Source organism: Tachysurus fulvidraco, chromosome 6, assembly GCF_022655615.1.
Source record: "Tachysurus fulvidraco isolate hzauxx_2018 chromosome 6, HZAU_PFXX_2.0, whole genome shotgun sequence".
Classification (NCBI taxonomy): Eukaryota; Metazoa; Chordata; class Actinopteri; order Siluriformes; family Bagridae; genus Tachysurus; species Tachysurus fulvidraco.
The window spans coordinates 27756318-27771343 of NC_062523.1; the positions used below are offsets into that span (position 1 = coordinate 27756318).

At 39.9% G+C, this 15026-nt stretch overlaps 1 protein-coding gene across 2 annotated transcripts in view; it reads right to left on the minus strand.

Annotated features, from left to right (window-relative positions):
* Positions 1-15026, minus strand: part of tmeff2a (transmembrane protein with EGF-like and two follistatin-like domains 2a) — a 98022-nt gene that overhangs the window by 54041 nt on the left and 28955 nt on the right. For both annotated transcript variants that reach the window (XM_027152520.2, XM_027152519.2), the window contains exon 3: positions 10843-10972. In XM_027152520.2, coding sequence (XP_027008321.1) covers positions 10843-10972 — 130 coding nt within the window. The remainder of the gene's footprint in view (positions 1-10842; positions 10973-15026) is intronic.

The following is a 15026-nucleotide window of genomic DNA, read 5'->3' on the forward strand; positions in this document are numbered from 1 at the left end:
TTTTTTTAAATTCATGTTCAATCACTTTATCGAAGGAGTCTCTGTTACCCAATTCGCTGAATCCGACGCGCTGCACTTTTCTGTTTCCACCTCGAAAACAGCCAATTCAAATCATTAAGTAATTATTGGGCCCTTGCTGAGCTGAATCAGCTGTGTTAGTGCTGAGAAAACACCAAACTATGCAATTTGGCAACTGTTCAAAATGAACTAATTCAATAGCAAACAATTAATTTTCTAACAAAACACTGATTGATTTTTTTATTTTATTTTACACAGCAACAGTCATTTTGCAGGACTTTAAAATCCAAACGCACGTGTGGGAAGATTAGATTGTATTTGTTTCAATATAAAATGGTTAAAATATTAGAGTAATGTTTACCAGACAAAGCTTAATCATTTCAGCTATAACTGTATGTTTAAAACATATTCTGGTCCTGAGAAGTTATGATGGCTGTATAGGCAGGAAGGAATTAGTTTAATTCTTTAATGAACTCAGAAACGATGCTGACGTGTCGGTTCCTCAGGTGCTCTTATTTGCACAATTCTACTCGACTAAAAAAAAAAATACATTAGAAACATTTACATTCCAAAATAAAGATCAACTTCTGGGTCTGGTTCCTCTCAAGGTTTTTTCCCTCATATCATCACAAGGAGTTTTTTTTTCTTGTCACCGTCGCTGTGGCCTTGCTCATTAGGATAGATGTGAGAGATAAACAGTCATTAAATGTTAAACTTTACTATTTCTATACTTCTGTTGAGCTGCTTTGAGCTCTACAATGTCAACTGTTAAAAGCACTATATACTGTAAATAAATTGAACTAAAAAGAATACATGTCTAAAGACAAGATCATAAGACTATAGACAAGACTCAATCTCTTGCCTTGAACCGATGCTAGTAAAAGGTTTTTTTTTTAAACAAAAGGAAATGACATGAGCGCGCTTAATAGAACCAAACAATGTATAACAACCAGGGCTTGCCATAGTGTCGGGATTGTTAAAGCAGCATAGGCATTAAGCAGACAAAAATGAAACCATGACATGTCATATATATATATATATCTTCCTGTGATATATATTATATATGTCAATACTGCGTCATGCTAATCACCCTTAATATCTTAGCGTGAAGTAAACACTGTCAGTCACTGTTTCACAAAATGAGTTTTGCTTTATGTGGTTATGTGCTGGTGGGATTAGGGTTTTGTAAATCACCTTTAGTAATACTACATATAAACTATATATTTTAATTACTCACTCGCTCATCTTCTACCGCTTATCCGAACTTCTCGGGTCACGGGGAGCCTGTGCTCAGGCGTCATCAGGCATCGAGGCAGGATACACCCTGGACGGAGTGCCAACCCATCACAGGGCACACACACTCTCATTCACACACACTCACACACTACGGACAATTTTCCAGAGATGCCAATCAACCTACCATGCCTGTCTTTGGACCGCGCGAGGAAACCGGAGTACCCGGAGGAAACCCCCGAGGCACGGGGAGAACATGCAAACTCCGCACACACAAGGCGGAGGCGGGAATCGAACACCGACCCTGGAGGTGCAAACGTGCTAACCACTAAGCCACCGTGCCTCCTTATATTTTAATTAGTGAATATAAAATAAAAAAAAAAAGGTTTAACATCCATAGGAGTTTTTCATGTTCTTATTTCACAAGAAAGATCTCTCCCTCTCTTCTCCATCCCTCTCGTTCTGTTCTTCCCTTGAGTATATCTGGAAAACCGGATAACATTTAGGTGCTTTTTTAATGGAGTCTGACTCAGCAACAGCTCGAATACGAAACATCTGTCTCTCCTCAGCACGGCAATGCAGCCTCTCTGTGGCAAAGGAAAAAAAAATCTCCCAAAACAAAAGGATACTCACAGCACAAAGATACAAAAGGCCATTCTGGAGTTGATGGACAATTTGAGAATGGTGTTCAATCATAAGGAGAGCGAGACAGAGATAGAGAGAGAAACACTTTAGTCCCACCTATATGGCTGAGGTTTAAAATGTCACATTTACATTTATTCATTCTGTAAACTCTTTTATCCAAGCGACTCACAAGTGAGGCTGAATCAAATCAAAGCATCTAGCTGAGTGCCTGACAGATAACAGCACCGCTTTAGGCTCCTTGGCAATCTTGGGATTTGAACTAAAAAAAATCCAGCACAAGCACACGACCTTAACCAAACCCACACACAACTTTTTTACCAAACAGAAAAAAAAGAACCTGTAACCCAAATGTCAGATCAAATCGGTTTTAGTGACTAAGACACAAGCTGCTACTTATTCTGATGAATTCTACAATGCAACCGATCACATAGTGAGAAAATGTGACTGCAAAACCAAAGGATGCAACGAGTGTAAAGCAAAAGGAAGAGATCCAAGTCGGGCCTATTGTACAGTATATCAACCTTTAATGCCATATGAAAATCTGAATAAAGACAAACTGTATGAACAAAACCGAATAAATATTTCACTATAAAGAAGGTCACAAACACTTGAGCTAATTTTCAGTTTCGTTAACTTTCTGTAGTGCTTATCCCACACAGGGTTGGGGGGAACCAAGAGACTCTGGGCATAAAGGGGGACACACCCTAGATAGGGTGCCAGTCCATCGCAGGGCATAATCGCACACACTTACACACCAATTCCTCAAACCTTTGGCATCCCAAATTGTCACTACAGACAATTTGGGATGCCAATTATCCTAAAGCACACGTGTTTGGACTGTGAGAAAAAACAATACCCCCAACTCTGACGAGTAGAATTGACTAGTGCTAACCACAAGGCCACAGTGCTGCTTAAATTCATTCATTCATTCATTTTCTACCGCTTATCCGAAATACCTTGGGTCACGGGGAGCCTGTGCCTATCTCAGGCGTCATCGGGCATCGAGGTAGGATACACCCTGGACGGAGTGCCAACCCATCACAGGGCGCACACACACACACACACACACACACACACACACACACACACACACACACACACACACACACACACTCTCATTCACTCACACACTATGGACAATTTTCCAGAGATGCCAATCAACCTACCATGCATGTCTTTGGACCGTGGGGAGGAAACCGGAGTACCCGGAGGAAACCCCCGAGGCACGGGGAGAACATGCAAACTCCACACACACAAGGCGGAGGCGGGAATCGAACCCCCAACCCTGGAGGTGTGAGGCGAACGTGCTAACCACTAAGCCACCGTGCCCCCCTTGCTTAAATTTTATTAAATTTTTTCTTTTTTAACATTGCTATAAATAGTGTGACACCACTGAAGTTGGGGAAGAAAGCCATGTCCAAAACGTCCACCTTCTTCTTTACCCGTGGCTTTTTTTGTTTTACCTTGTGTTCATACTGTAGCACACAAAAAATGCCCACCCCCTGCAATGACCAAGCTTACCTATGGTGCCAATATAATAAGCCAAACCCACGGCCTCCCCTTAAATAATCTGAAATGATTTCTTCTGAAGAACTTAATGTAAATGATTTGCTTGGTCTTGTAGGACATCAACTTCTCTGCATTTCCACAGTTGAAACATGAGAACTTTGTGAACTTCCCTTCTCCTTTGATGATTACCTACAGTTCCATATGAACCCTGCTGCTATTTCAGCGCACACACTCTGCTGCAAGAAATGTATTATTATACTCTTCTCTGCCCTTCATGTGTCCCCAGAACTCTTTACCACAAATGGATATGTTACTTTGATTATGCTATTTCCCTTAAAAGTGCAGCATCTGGCTGATATCAAGCGATGCTGTTTCTGAATTTTGGCATTGGTTGGGAATAAGTGTTAATTTATTCGTGTATCTTGTCCCTGGGGTCGCATAGTGGTGCAGCATGTACAGTACAGTTTCCTTATAACTCTAGGTACCCTAGTTTTGATCCTGAGCTCAGGTTACTTTCTGTGTGGAGTATTTCATGTTCTCTGTGTGTCTTTATGGATCTCCTCTGGATTCTTTGATTTCCTATCAACTCACAAAAACTTTTTTTATCTGACAACTCAACATTTTCTCTGTGTGGAGGAGTGTGTGAATGTGTGCAGATACAGCATCTCTGGGACTGGGGGTTTAATTCCTACCTATGCTTTGTGTGTGGAACTTGCATGTTCTCCTTGTACTTCCAAGATTACCCCCGTACTCCGGCTTCTTCCAAAGATGTGTTGTAGGCTGAGAGAGATGGTGTGTGACAGAGTGTGTGATCGTGCCACTCAAATGGGTTAGATCTCTGTGCCTGGTGTTCCATGCCCTATGCCCCAAATCTTCTGGGACAGACTCCAGGTTCCCTGTGACCCTGTATAGGATAAGCACTACAGAAAATGTAATGGTTGGATAGTATTCCTTCTCCATCTGCTTAGCACCATTTTCATTATTAACTCAACATCTGTTTCATTCAGCTTGCATCTCCAGCCTACCCCTGCCCTGTCTTGACATTCCCCTCTCCAGAAATTGCACAGCACCCTTCCAACTGTCAGGAATTCCTAAACATGTCTGGAGACTTTCTCTATCCAGGCGTCCAAGGCAAGCTTGTCTACATCTTCCATGAATTATCTAAATTTTGTTGTACCAAAACTCTTCCGTCTTCTCTTAACAGGCTGAAAGTTGCATCTTTAATGTCATCCTGGATGATGCCTGCCTCTTAGAGCTTTGGCTTCTCCTTGTTATGCAGTGAAACAAAATCTTCTTCTATGAGTATGTGGTCAGTTTTCTTGAAGACTTGTACAGTACCTACCTCTATTAGTTTTAGCTAAAACAGCCTTCACTTCTCTGTTTACTGGACACACTCTTGCCTCTTGAGTCCTCACTCTGTGCAATTTATACACCATTATTGGCTGGACTCAATTACACAGTCAAATAACTTTGCAGTCAATGATTTCATATAATCAATAAGTGACACTCCAAAACCCTAACCTTAACATTACACCCCAGTCTGTGCATATTAAGTAATCTTCAATTGGAGAAACTCCTAAAGTTTTTCTAGTCCTTCCTCTGAGTCCTGCTTATTATCCCCTTATCTGACAGAACAGAGAGAAAATTTCTAAACGCTGTTGATTCTTACTCTTATATACTGGACAGCTGGAAAATACCACCAGGAATTCCATGCATCACATCACATTATCATGTCTGATGATAATCATATCTTCCTGCACACCTATATCTCACTTGGCTCTCCTCACACTTTTGATATCTCTCTTGATGTGACCTTCCTTATGTATCGTGCAAAGGTTCAGCTTGTACCCTAGATGCCATTCTTTATAACAACATAAAATTTTGTACCATCGACACATCATCATCATACTGTACCAAATCCCACACCATGTGGCCCATATGGCATTATATCGTCTCCCATTACTCATGTTCTGTTTACCTGGTCTCTGCTTTAGACCCTGGCCTTCGCATTTGCCTCATAGCTGCATATTAATGCAAAATCAATACATCTAAATTGAATGAACAGTTAGCACTAGTTAGCACAACTCAGTTTTAAGGGTTGATCTGTGTACCAGAAGCCATCCCAGGGCTCCGTCTCTGTTCTCAGAATCACTTACGATAGAGAGCTAGGCATCAAACTCGACCGACCTCGATAAACATCTTGTATTTATGGGTGAGATGGGAAATTGTATGCATTCCCATCTTTCTTTCCATTCCCTCTGCTCTGATAATTTCCCTCTTTGCTATTCCGCAATCAATCATCACACCACTGTTAAGGATAGGTGTGGTCTTCACTTGTTAAAGTCAGGACATGGCAAGGCAAGTTTAATTATATAGCTTACACACAAGACAGACAGATGAAACTGTAAGCTATTTCACTGCGCTAAGAATTAAAGTCATTAAAATCAATTACAGATAAAAGGATGATGAAAGATAAGATCAAAATAGTGATTGATGATACGCTAACGGCATAGTGCAGTTAAGGATATTTAATAGAGAAGGTTAAAAGAAGCACTTTCGGGATTGACAAAAAACACTGCAATTAGCTATGATGTTGCAAAACAAAAGTCAAATAGGCGAACTGCAGCTCCTTTGTATTTCGTGATGTATTTCATGTTCCAATGAAGGGTGTAACTGCAATCTGCGCTTGTTTAAAGTCAGACAGGAAGTACAGCCTGCCAGCTTCTCAACAGCACTTTTCACAAGATGTGAGTATCGAGGCGGCTCTTAGAAGCGTGTGGTTAAAGTTCTACTGAAAAGTTAAAATTAGGGTTGTCATTTTACGCACAGCTTACAAGGAAAACATCTGGGGGGAAGTCACGAAAGTAACAGTGAAGGAAAATATAAAAGAGGACAAGGAATATACGCATTTTGCAATATTTATTACTAGTAAAAATAATAAATTATACAACATGCACAGTAAATAACAAATATCTTCTATCTCACTAGGAGTTCGGCTTTAAAACAAGCTCGAAGGAATAAGCTATAAATGAGATGAGGCTGTTTTTAAGGCTGAACAATGGATCGATATTTTCAAGCTATATGAATTTAATCCAACACTTTGTCGTTTTACAATTCTCAAATTTTTAATTCTGTTTCTCTTTATTACATTGCTTTAAATTCAGATTCAATATATAATGATGTTTTTCGAATACACATGAATTTTGAAACATATATGAAGGAATCAAGAGTGAAAGTGAAATGTTTTCATTCTTTTGACAAATAAATTTTTTTTAAATTCGTGTGAAGAAAGAAGCTAAACAATCTGGAAAAGAATAAAAAAATTTATTCCAATTTAATTCTGAAATTAGATAATCTGGTTATATTTATATTTAATATGATTATAAAATAATTTTATTTCAAATCTTTTTGGATATAGAAGAATTAGCGAGTCACATTTGAAAACTTTTACTCTTATTTCTCCCATTACAGCCAGATTTTCCATCTTAGCTACTGGAATATGCTATTGGTTTCTGTGTAAATTAAATGTGTGGAATCCAGTTAGTTTGGACGATATCACAAACATTTGTCAGAATTCGTCATTCAAGCTAGAGCAAATTCTTGGACTCAAAATAACAATAACAAATAAAATAAAAAACAGTGTATGCAATGGTACGATTTCTCTCGGACAAAAAAAAAACCGTCGTCATATTTTATGAAGCCTCCAAGCTCGCAAAACATGGTGGTTAAAACCAGTCTCAGCTCTCAAATGTTGTTATACATTAGCCATTTGTATGTTAGCTATTTTTATTGTTGTTATCTATTGTTATCCATTTTTATTGTTATTTGATGTAGTGTACAGTATGTGGTTTCCTGAATGAGACACATCCATGCATTGTTATTACTGAAGTGACATCAAATAGTGTTGAGTCAGAACTTTCAGGAAAATCACTTCAGTCAGTAAAAAGTAAACTTTTCTACCGAAAAGAAGAAATAATTTTGATAGAATGGATTATTTTCCCTCAGCAGTTGTTCTGCTCATCATGTTCTGTTTTTATTTATTTATTATTATTTTTTTATATTTAATGAACCCTAGACTTCTTCGTTCTGTCATTATATTATCTACCTACTTTTCACATTTACACAACATTATTCACGCCTTGCTTGTAAATTAGCTAGGCGTGAATAATGTTGTGTAAATGTGAAAAAGCAAGATTATTAAAGCAAGACATTTAGCAGATTCATCAAGTCTTCTCTGTGTGCTGTTCGGGCTCTCAGACGGATGTTGGCCTCAAATCACTTTACTTTTATATTACACTGCCAATCACAAGTCAAGTAATTACATTCACTCTGGCAATCCAACGATTTTTCCACACTCGAGCGCTCCTGAATGTGTGATTACACATCGGGGCATCTATCTGTCTTTAACCAGACTCACGTACACTGTAGATGGTAATTAATTACAAGAGTAAATAAGGCGGTAGGAAGTGTCTATGGTTCTAAATCCGTTGTCATTTCATTTAGAAAGGACATGTGCTTAATTATGTGATTATTAAGAGCGACAATATATTGTGAACACTCCAAGTAATTTCATTCTATATGACTTCAGAGATCCATACAGCAGGCATAAACAAGTTTTATTGATATTTTTATTGGACAACTTTTACTGCTGTCCCATAGCCAGTGTGTGTGTGTGTGTGTGTGTGTGTGTGTGTGTGTGTGTGTGTGTGTGTGTGTGTGTGTATGTGTGTGTATGTGTGTGTATATGTGTGTGTGTGTGTGTGTGTGTATGTGTGTGTATGTGTGTGTATTAATGCCAAGTTAAGTTAACAAAAAAACAATCTAAACATTTGCATCTGGTGTTTGTTGCTCATATCATGCAGGCTAAAGACGAGAGGTCAGTGGCAACTAAAGAAAGCTAATAAACTTTAACAAACAATAAAAGTTTCAGAGACGTGATACTGCAGGTGCCGATGTGAAATATGTGGTAAAACAGTGAAGCAGAAGGGATAATGAAGGAAGGGATAATGCCTGCTAATGATGTTCAGCTGAGGAAAAAAAAAAGCTGGACATTTAATTAGTATTTTCTGGAATTCTGAATGAGGAGCCTGTGCCAGGAGACAAGTCCTCTAATGTAAAAAATGAAATGTTATGGGAAAATAATCCTTGATGAGGTTGATTATTTTCCTAATACAGAAGTTATCCTGTACTCAAATTTTTTTTTTTCAAATGCTTTTGCTTTTTTGGAGACACAGCGTGTCATGTTCCACAGAAACAGCACATAAACTTCTCTTTCCCGAAGACTTTCTTTATCACCAAGCACTGCCACTCGACACTCTGTCCTTACAGAACATGCACAATTTCGACAAATATATGTTGTTCTTTCTTAAATAAAATCACATGTTAAATTAGTTTCAGTCCCTGTTAATGAGGTGTTTCTATAAAAACTCTAATGTATTAGAACTGGCAGTTAATATAACTCACGCATTCATTTCATTATCACTTTGGTTTCAATAAAATATTTACTTAATTAGTTTATGTACTTAAGAAGGAATAAAAAAAAAGTAATGCAAATAAAATGACTAATTTGATGAACTGTTAATTTAATATACCTTCACTGTCTGAACGTTTGTGGTTAAATTACATTAAATCAGTAAATAACAGTGCGTTACTCTGATAGTTTACTGATGCATGTCAGTTAATGAAGCCCTAATGAACGGCATTGTTAGAAAACATACACCATAGTTCCTATCTATCTATCTATCTATCTATCTATCTATCTATCTATCTATCTATCTATCTATCTATCTATCTATCTATCTATCTATCTATCTATCTATCTATCTATCTGTCTATACAGTACATACTTACATACATGCATACATACATACAAACATTCCACAGGGTCAGTGCACAGAGTCTTTGTTCAGGGTCACGGACAGAGTGCGGGGTCAGAGTGCGGGGTCAGAACGCAGGGTCAGAGCACAGGGTTAGGGCACAGTGTCAGGATCAACGCACAGGTTAAGGGTCAGCACACAGGGTCAGGGTCAGGGTGCAGGGTCAAGATCAAAAATCAGGGTCAGGGTCTGAGCACAAGGTCAATATCAGGCAGTAGGGTCAGGGTCAGGGCACAGGGTCAGGGTCAGATCGCAGGATCAGGGTCAGAGTGCAGCATAAGAGCATTGGGTCAGAACCATTGGATCAGGGTACCCGCACAGGATCAGTTCAGTGCACAGGGTCAGGGTTGGATTGCAGGGTCAGGGTAAGAGTCAGGGGGCATTACCAGAGAGGTTTAGGGTCTGAGCACAGGCTTATAATCATATTTCAAATTGTATGTAGTACTTTTGGCTTGGCACATTTACAGCATTTAGCAGATGCCCTTATCCAGAGAGACTTACATCTCTTTTTTTTTTTCATAAAGCTGAGCAATTGAGGGTTAAGGGTCTTGCTCAGGGACCCAACAGTGGCAGCTTTCCGATTGGTAGCCTAACACCTTAACCACTAGGCTACCACATGCCACACGTTGGTACAGGAAACTGTACAGGATATTACACTAAACTCTCTGCCAGGTTGCTCAGCTGCTGCAGAGCTGTGTGATTAAACAGTTTCATAATCTCAGAGATTCGAGTAAAACTTTGGGATTTTTTGCCCGTAAAACAAACACAAACCTTGGCAGTGGCTGACAACACTGACTGTTTTCCAAAAAAAAAAATACAGAAAAGATGAAGGACGGTATGGGCTTCAAAAACACCAGCTGAAATCCTGCACTCATCTCATTAACGTGTATTTAAGGAGCATGTGTTAGACCAGCAGGCCAAGTTCATTAGCTTGTTTGGCTTGAATAAAATACCCTTCAGTTCCATACGTTGCTCTTCAGCATTATGGATGGAGCTGTTCAATTAATCCCTAGTTCAGTTCACTCTCAGCCAAGGTTAAGCCTTTGTTTCCAGCTGGGTTCCAAGATGCATTTTGTAAAATCCACAGCATCTCAAAATAAATAATAAAGGCAAGCGATGAAATCAATCAAATCCTCCATCACTGTCAATGTGGGTCAGTACCGAAGTACGTCACTGTACCATAACGACATTAAGGGATTTTACGTAAAAATAAATCGCAGCAAACAGAAACGAAGCAAAAAAAAAGGTAGTCAGCAGTCTCGGGTAGAGTTTGTGCAGGAAACTTTTGAAGTCTGTAATGAACATACAGACATTCTCTGAAACATAAGGTTTGGAAATATAAAATGTTTTTCGTTTATTGTGTAATTACATTTTTAGGCTTTCACACAGTGCTGAGTTTTCATTTGTGCAGATTTGATACATTACGAAGCAAAAATATCACGTGTTACAGTGACAAGAAGAATGAAAGTGAATTACAGTTACACACACACACACACACACACACACACACACACACACACACACACACACACACACACACACACACACACAGTACACTTACCTATAGGACAGGGTCCCTCAGACACCACCAGGATCTCGCTCTGCTGCTTGCAGGCGTCCCTCCGGAGCAAACACTCGTTATTGTAGAACTTGTTGTTGGAGCCGCACACCGGGGCGTAGTCGTTGTTACACTGATGGACGGAAGAAAAAGGAAGAACGTAAGTCAGCTATACTTTAACAGCCTATTGATTCCATTTTATTATGAACGCCACACTGTTTCTTTCCTTATCTTTAGCTTTCTGTCAGAGGAAGAGGATTCAGTTTCGGTCAGTCTGTCGTACATCTCCCTGCTCACTCCCGTGTTGTGTCTGTATTATTTACACCACCATGTTTGTTTTGTTTTGGTTCAGGTTCTGTCTCCTCTCACATCTCGTCAGAAGTTTACTGTAAGCTCTTTGATTACTGTCTAATCTATCACCCACCCACCCACCCACCCATCCATCACCTATCTATCTATCTATCTATCTATCTATCTATCTATCTATCTATCTATCTATCTATCTATCTATCTATCTATCTATCACCCTTCTATCTATCTATCTATCTATCTATCTATCTATCTATCTATCTATCTATCTATCACCCTTCTATCTATCTATCTATCTATCTATCTATCTATCTATCTATCTATCTATCTATCTATCTATCTATCTATCTATCTATCTATCTACAGTATCTATCATCTATCTATCACCCTTCTATCTATCTATCTATCTATCTATCTATCTATCTATCTATCTATCTATCTATCTATCTATCTATCTATCTATCTAGCAGCCTTGTTTAGCTAACATTAGATATCTACCAGTTAGAAGAGTTAGAAGACAAGTTTACTTTTATTGCTGTACACTACACACCTCTCTCTCTCACTCACACACACACACACACACACACACACACACACACACACACACACACACACACACACACACACACACACACACACACACACACACACACACACACACACACACCACATAATGAAGCGTAGTGCTGATCACAACACACCTTATGCCCCAAGCAGGTGTCACCCTTTCACCCACCAACACTGCATCGATTCATGTACTATTTCACAAGCTGTGTCAAGACTAGGTCTCAATCGCAGAAGTGTTGGGGAGGAATTCTTTGTTTACTCTTTCAGCCTGATATTGTATTAATTTCAGGCTTGCATGTAAAGGAGCAGAGCCTCGGTGTCATGACTCAGCCCGGACTTTGGCCACGTGCATCTGTTTACGCTCTTCGCCACGTGTCTGCCCCGCCTCCGTCTGCTCCTCCCTGTCTACACACCTGTTTCCTATTGAGATCACCGTGTCTATTTAACTGTGCTGTGTTGCCTTGTGCATCGTGGAATCGACTGTTGTCCTGTCCTGTCTCTAGTCCGTGTGTTGTTTCATGTCCTTTTGTTATTAAACCCTGTTGATTTGGCTATCCTGCGTCTGGGTCCGCTTCCTTACCCCTTGTCATGACACTCGGACCCGAGCCACCCAGAGCAAATGATTAATGCTTATTAGTTTAATAGTGCGACTTTCTATGTCTGATAAGTTTGTGAGTGTAAATCATGAAAGTAATCCAGCTGCATATGACAAATGATAAGAGTCTGTTATGATGTACGTTCAATTAATGTGTTTTTCTTATAAAGAAAGTTTGATGTAGTTTATTGTCCTGTGTGTTAATTAATACATTAACCAACAAATATTCATTATTTATAAGTACACTTTATTATTTACACATTAATTCATTAGATTAGTAATTAGTACATGCCTTAACTCATCATATTCAATTAAATATTCATCTAGGTAATATTCATTCATTTTCTACCGCTTATCCGAACTTCTCGGGTCACGGGGAGCCTGTGCCTATCTCGGGCGTCATCGAGCATCGAGGCAGGATACACCCTGGACGGAGTGCCAACCCATCGCAGGACACACACACACTCTCATTCAATCACGCAATCACACACTACGGGTAATTTTCCAGAGATGCCAATTAACCTACCATGCATGTCTTTGGACCGGGGGAGGAAACCGGAGTACCTGAAGGAAACCCCCGAGGCACGGGGAGAACATGCAAACACACACACACAAGGCGGAGGCGGGAATCGAACCACCAACCCTGGAGGTGTGAGGCAAACGTGCTAACCACTAAGCCACTGTGACCCCCTCATTTAGGTAATAGTGCTGGATTATTCTTGTATTGTTAGTGTAACGTGTTACCAATAAATTGGTGTCATGTTGGCTGAGAAAAAACCTATGATGTATTTTTAAGTCATGTGACCTATCCAACTTTCAGCTAACACAATGGCGGACAGAGGATGTCATAGTGAAGCCTGCTATCTAGTTTGATGAATATAATTTCGAAACCTTTAAATGGCATCTGTTAGAAAAAGCCGTTGTTGAAAAAACGGAAAATGCCGCAGGTGCTTTTTAAATTTTTCAGTCGACAAGCACTTTTTGGAAAACGTCTAAAAACGCGGGAGATTGTTTCGAACCGAAAACACAGATTTCGTATCTGTCTACATTAATTATGGACGTAGCCACGGTGTGTTAAAATGAGGAAAACTTGTATTTTATTTCTCAGAGCACAGGCCAGGTCTCAGCAGAGCCAAAATAATAATAATAATAATGGTTTGGAACACTCGCACTAGTCCAACAGAAATTTATGTCTGACAAACGTTTATGTGGACACAAGGTTTGTGTTATCCAACATCCCTGAATCATGATGGAGTCTGAAGGGAGTCCAGTTTTTATTTGTAAAGCAAATGAACAAATAAATCTGGCCTACATATCTGTAGTTGAACTCAGCTGTGTTAGCATTTCTTTTTTTAAAAGAAACATATTTGGGTAAACAGCTAGCACAAGAGAATATAGAGGTGTGTGTGTGTGTGTGTGTGTGTGTGTGTGTGTGTGTAGAATGTAAATGAAGGCAGTGAAGAAAGACCCAAATATATCCTGGCAGGTTTAAAGTTTCTCCCGTAATGAAAGAGAGACTACGACATCCTGAACACAGAGAACTGGTTCAGGACTAACATCAGATCCATGCCATGTAATTAAAACATGGATTTAGTTCATGTGTAACCTCAAAGAGCGATGATTCCTGTAGAAACTTCCTGTACAATACTCCCTTTGTGTGTGTGTGGGTTTATTTATTTATTTTTTTAATAGAACACATCACACGTCATTTCGGCTGTTCGCTCGCTGTTCCTCACATAAAGTGGGTGGCCTTCAGGAAACTGGAGCAGATCCACACCTCGGGCAGGTATTCTGGGAGAATATGATAATGCCACACACGGGTACACCTGGCTTCAGTGAGCGAGAGATCTGTCTCCGTCCTACGCCATGCACAAGGTGAGTGGGAGAGGTGAGCGTGATGTAGGGCAGCGCTGGCCTGACTGCTCGCCGGCTGGACGAGCCGCTGTACTGGCCTTCGTCCAGACGCCAAAGGAAAAGAGGAAAATCCGTGCCCATTGATTCCGGAGCCCACTCCGTACCTGCTGTTTATCAACTGGGAGGCGGAATAATGTAGAGCGAGAGAAGTCCGAGCCAAGGCTGGCAGTGGCACAAGGGATCCGGTTGAATGGAGGATCGAGAGGTTGGGAAAAAAAAAGAAGAACAAAGCGAAATAAGGACGGATATGTGTGTGGATAGAGGGACGATCAAAAAATGGCAGTGGAAGCAGAAGGATCTCGTAGGGAATCTCATTATTATCAGAAATCTTTTAACGCATACATTTTGAAGCAGCTCCTTTCCATTAATCTAAATTACAGGAAATTCTTAGTGTTATCTCCTGAGGGGGGAAAAAAATGAAAAAAATTGAGAGAGCGCGAGGAATAAAAAGTAATAGATATACCTAGTCAGTGAGAAAAAAAGGTGAGAAAGAAGGAAGGAAGGTAGAGTAGAATTAACAATGCACCGAGGTCTTCGGCGAGAAGAAAGCCGCGGTGATATTACAGGAAATGGTACAGAAAGAGAGGAGGAGAAGAAGTTAGGAACGATGCGATGAAGTGTGCGATAGAGAGAGAGAGAGAGAGAGAGAGAGAGCAAGTGAGAATGAAAACTGTACCGACAGAAAGAGAAGAGGAATAGAAGAAAGCGAAGATTGAGATGCTGCTATTGTGTTGGCTTTCAAACCCATGCGTTTTCAATCAGGCTTCATTTTAAACCCGACATGATGCAACAGTGTGAAAGA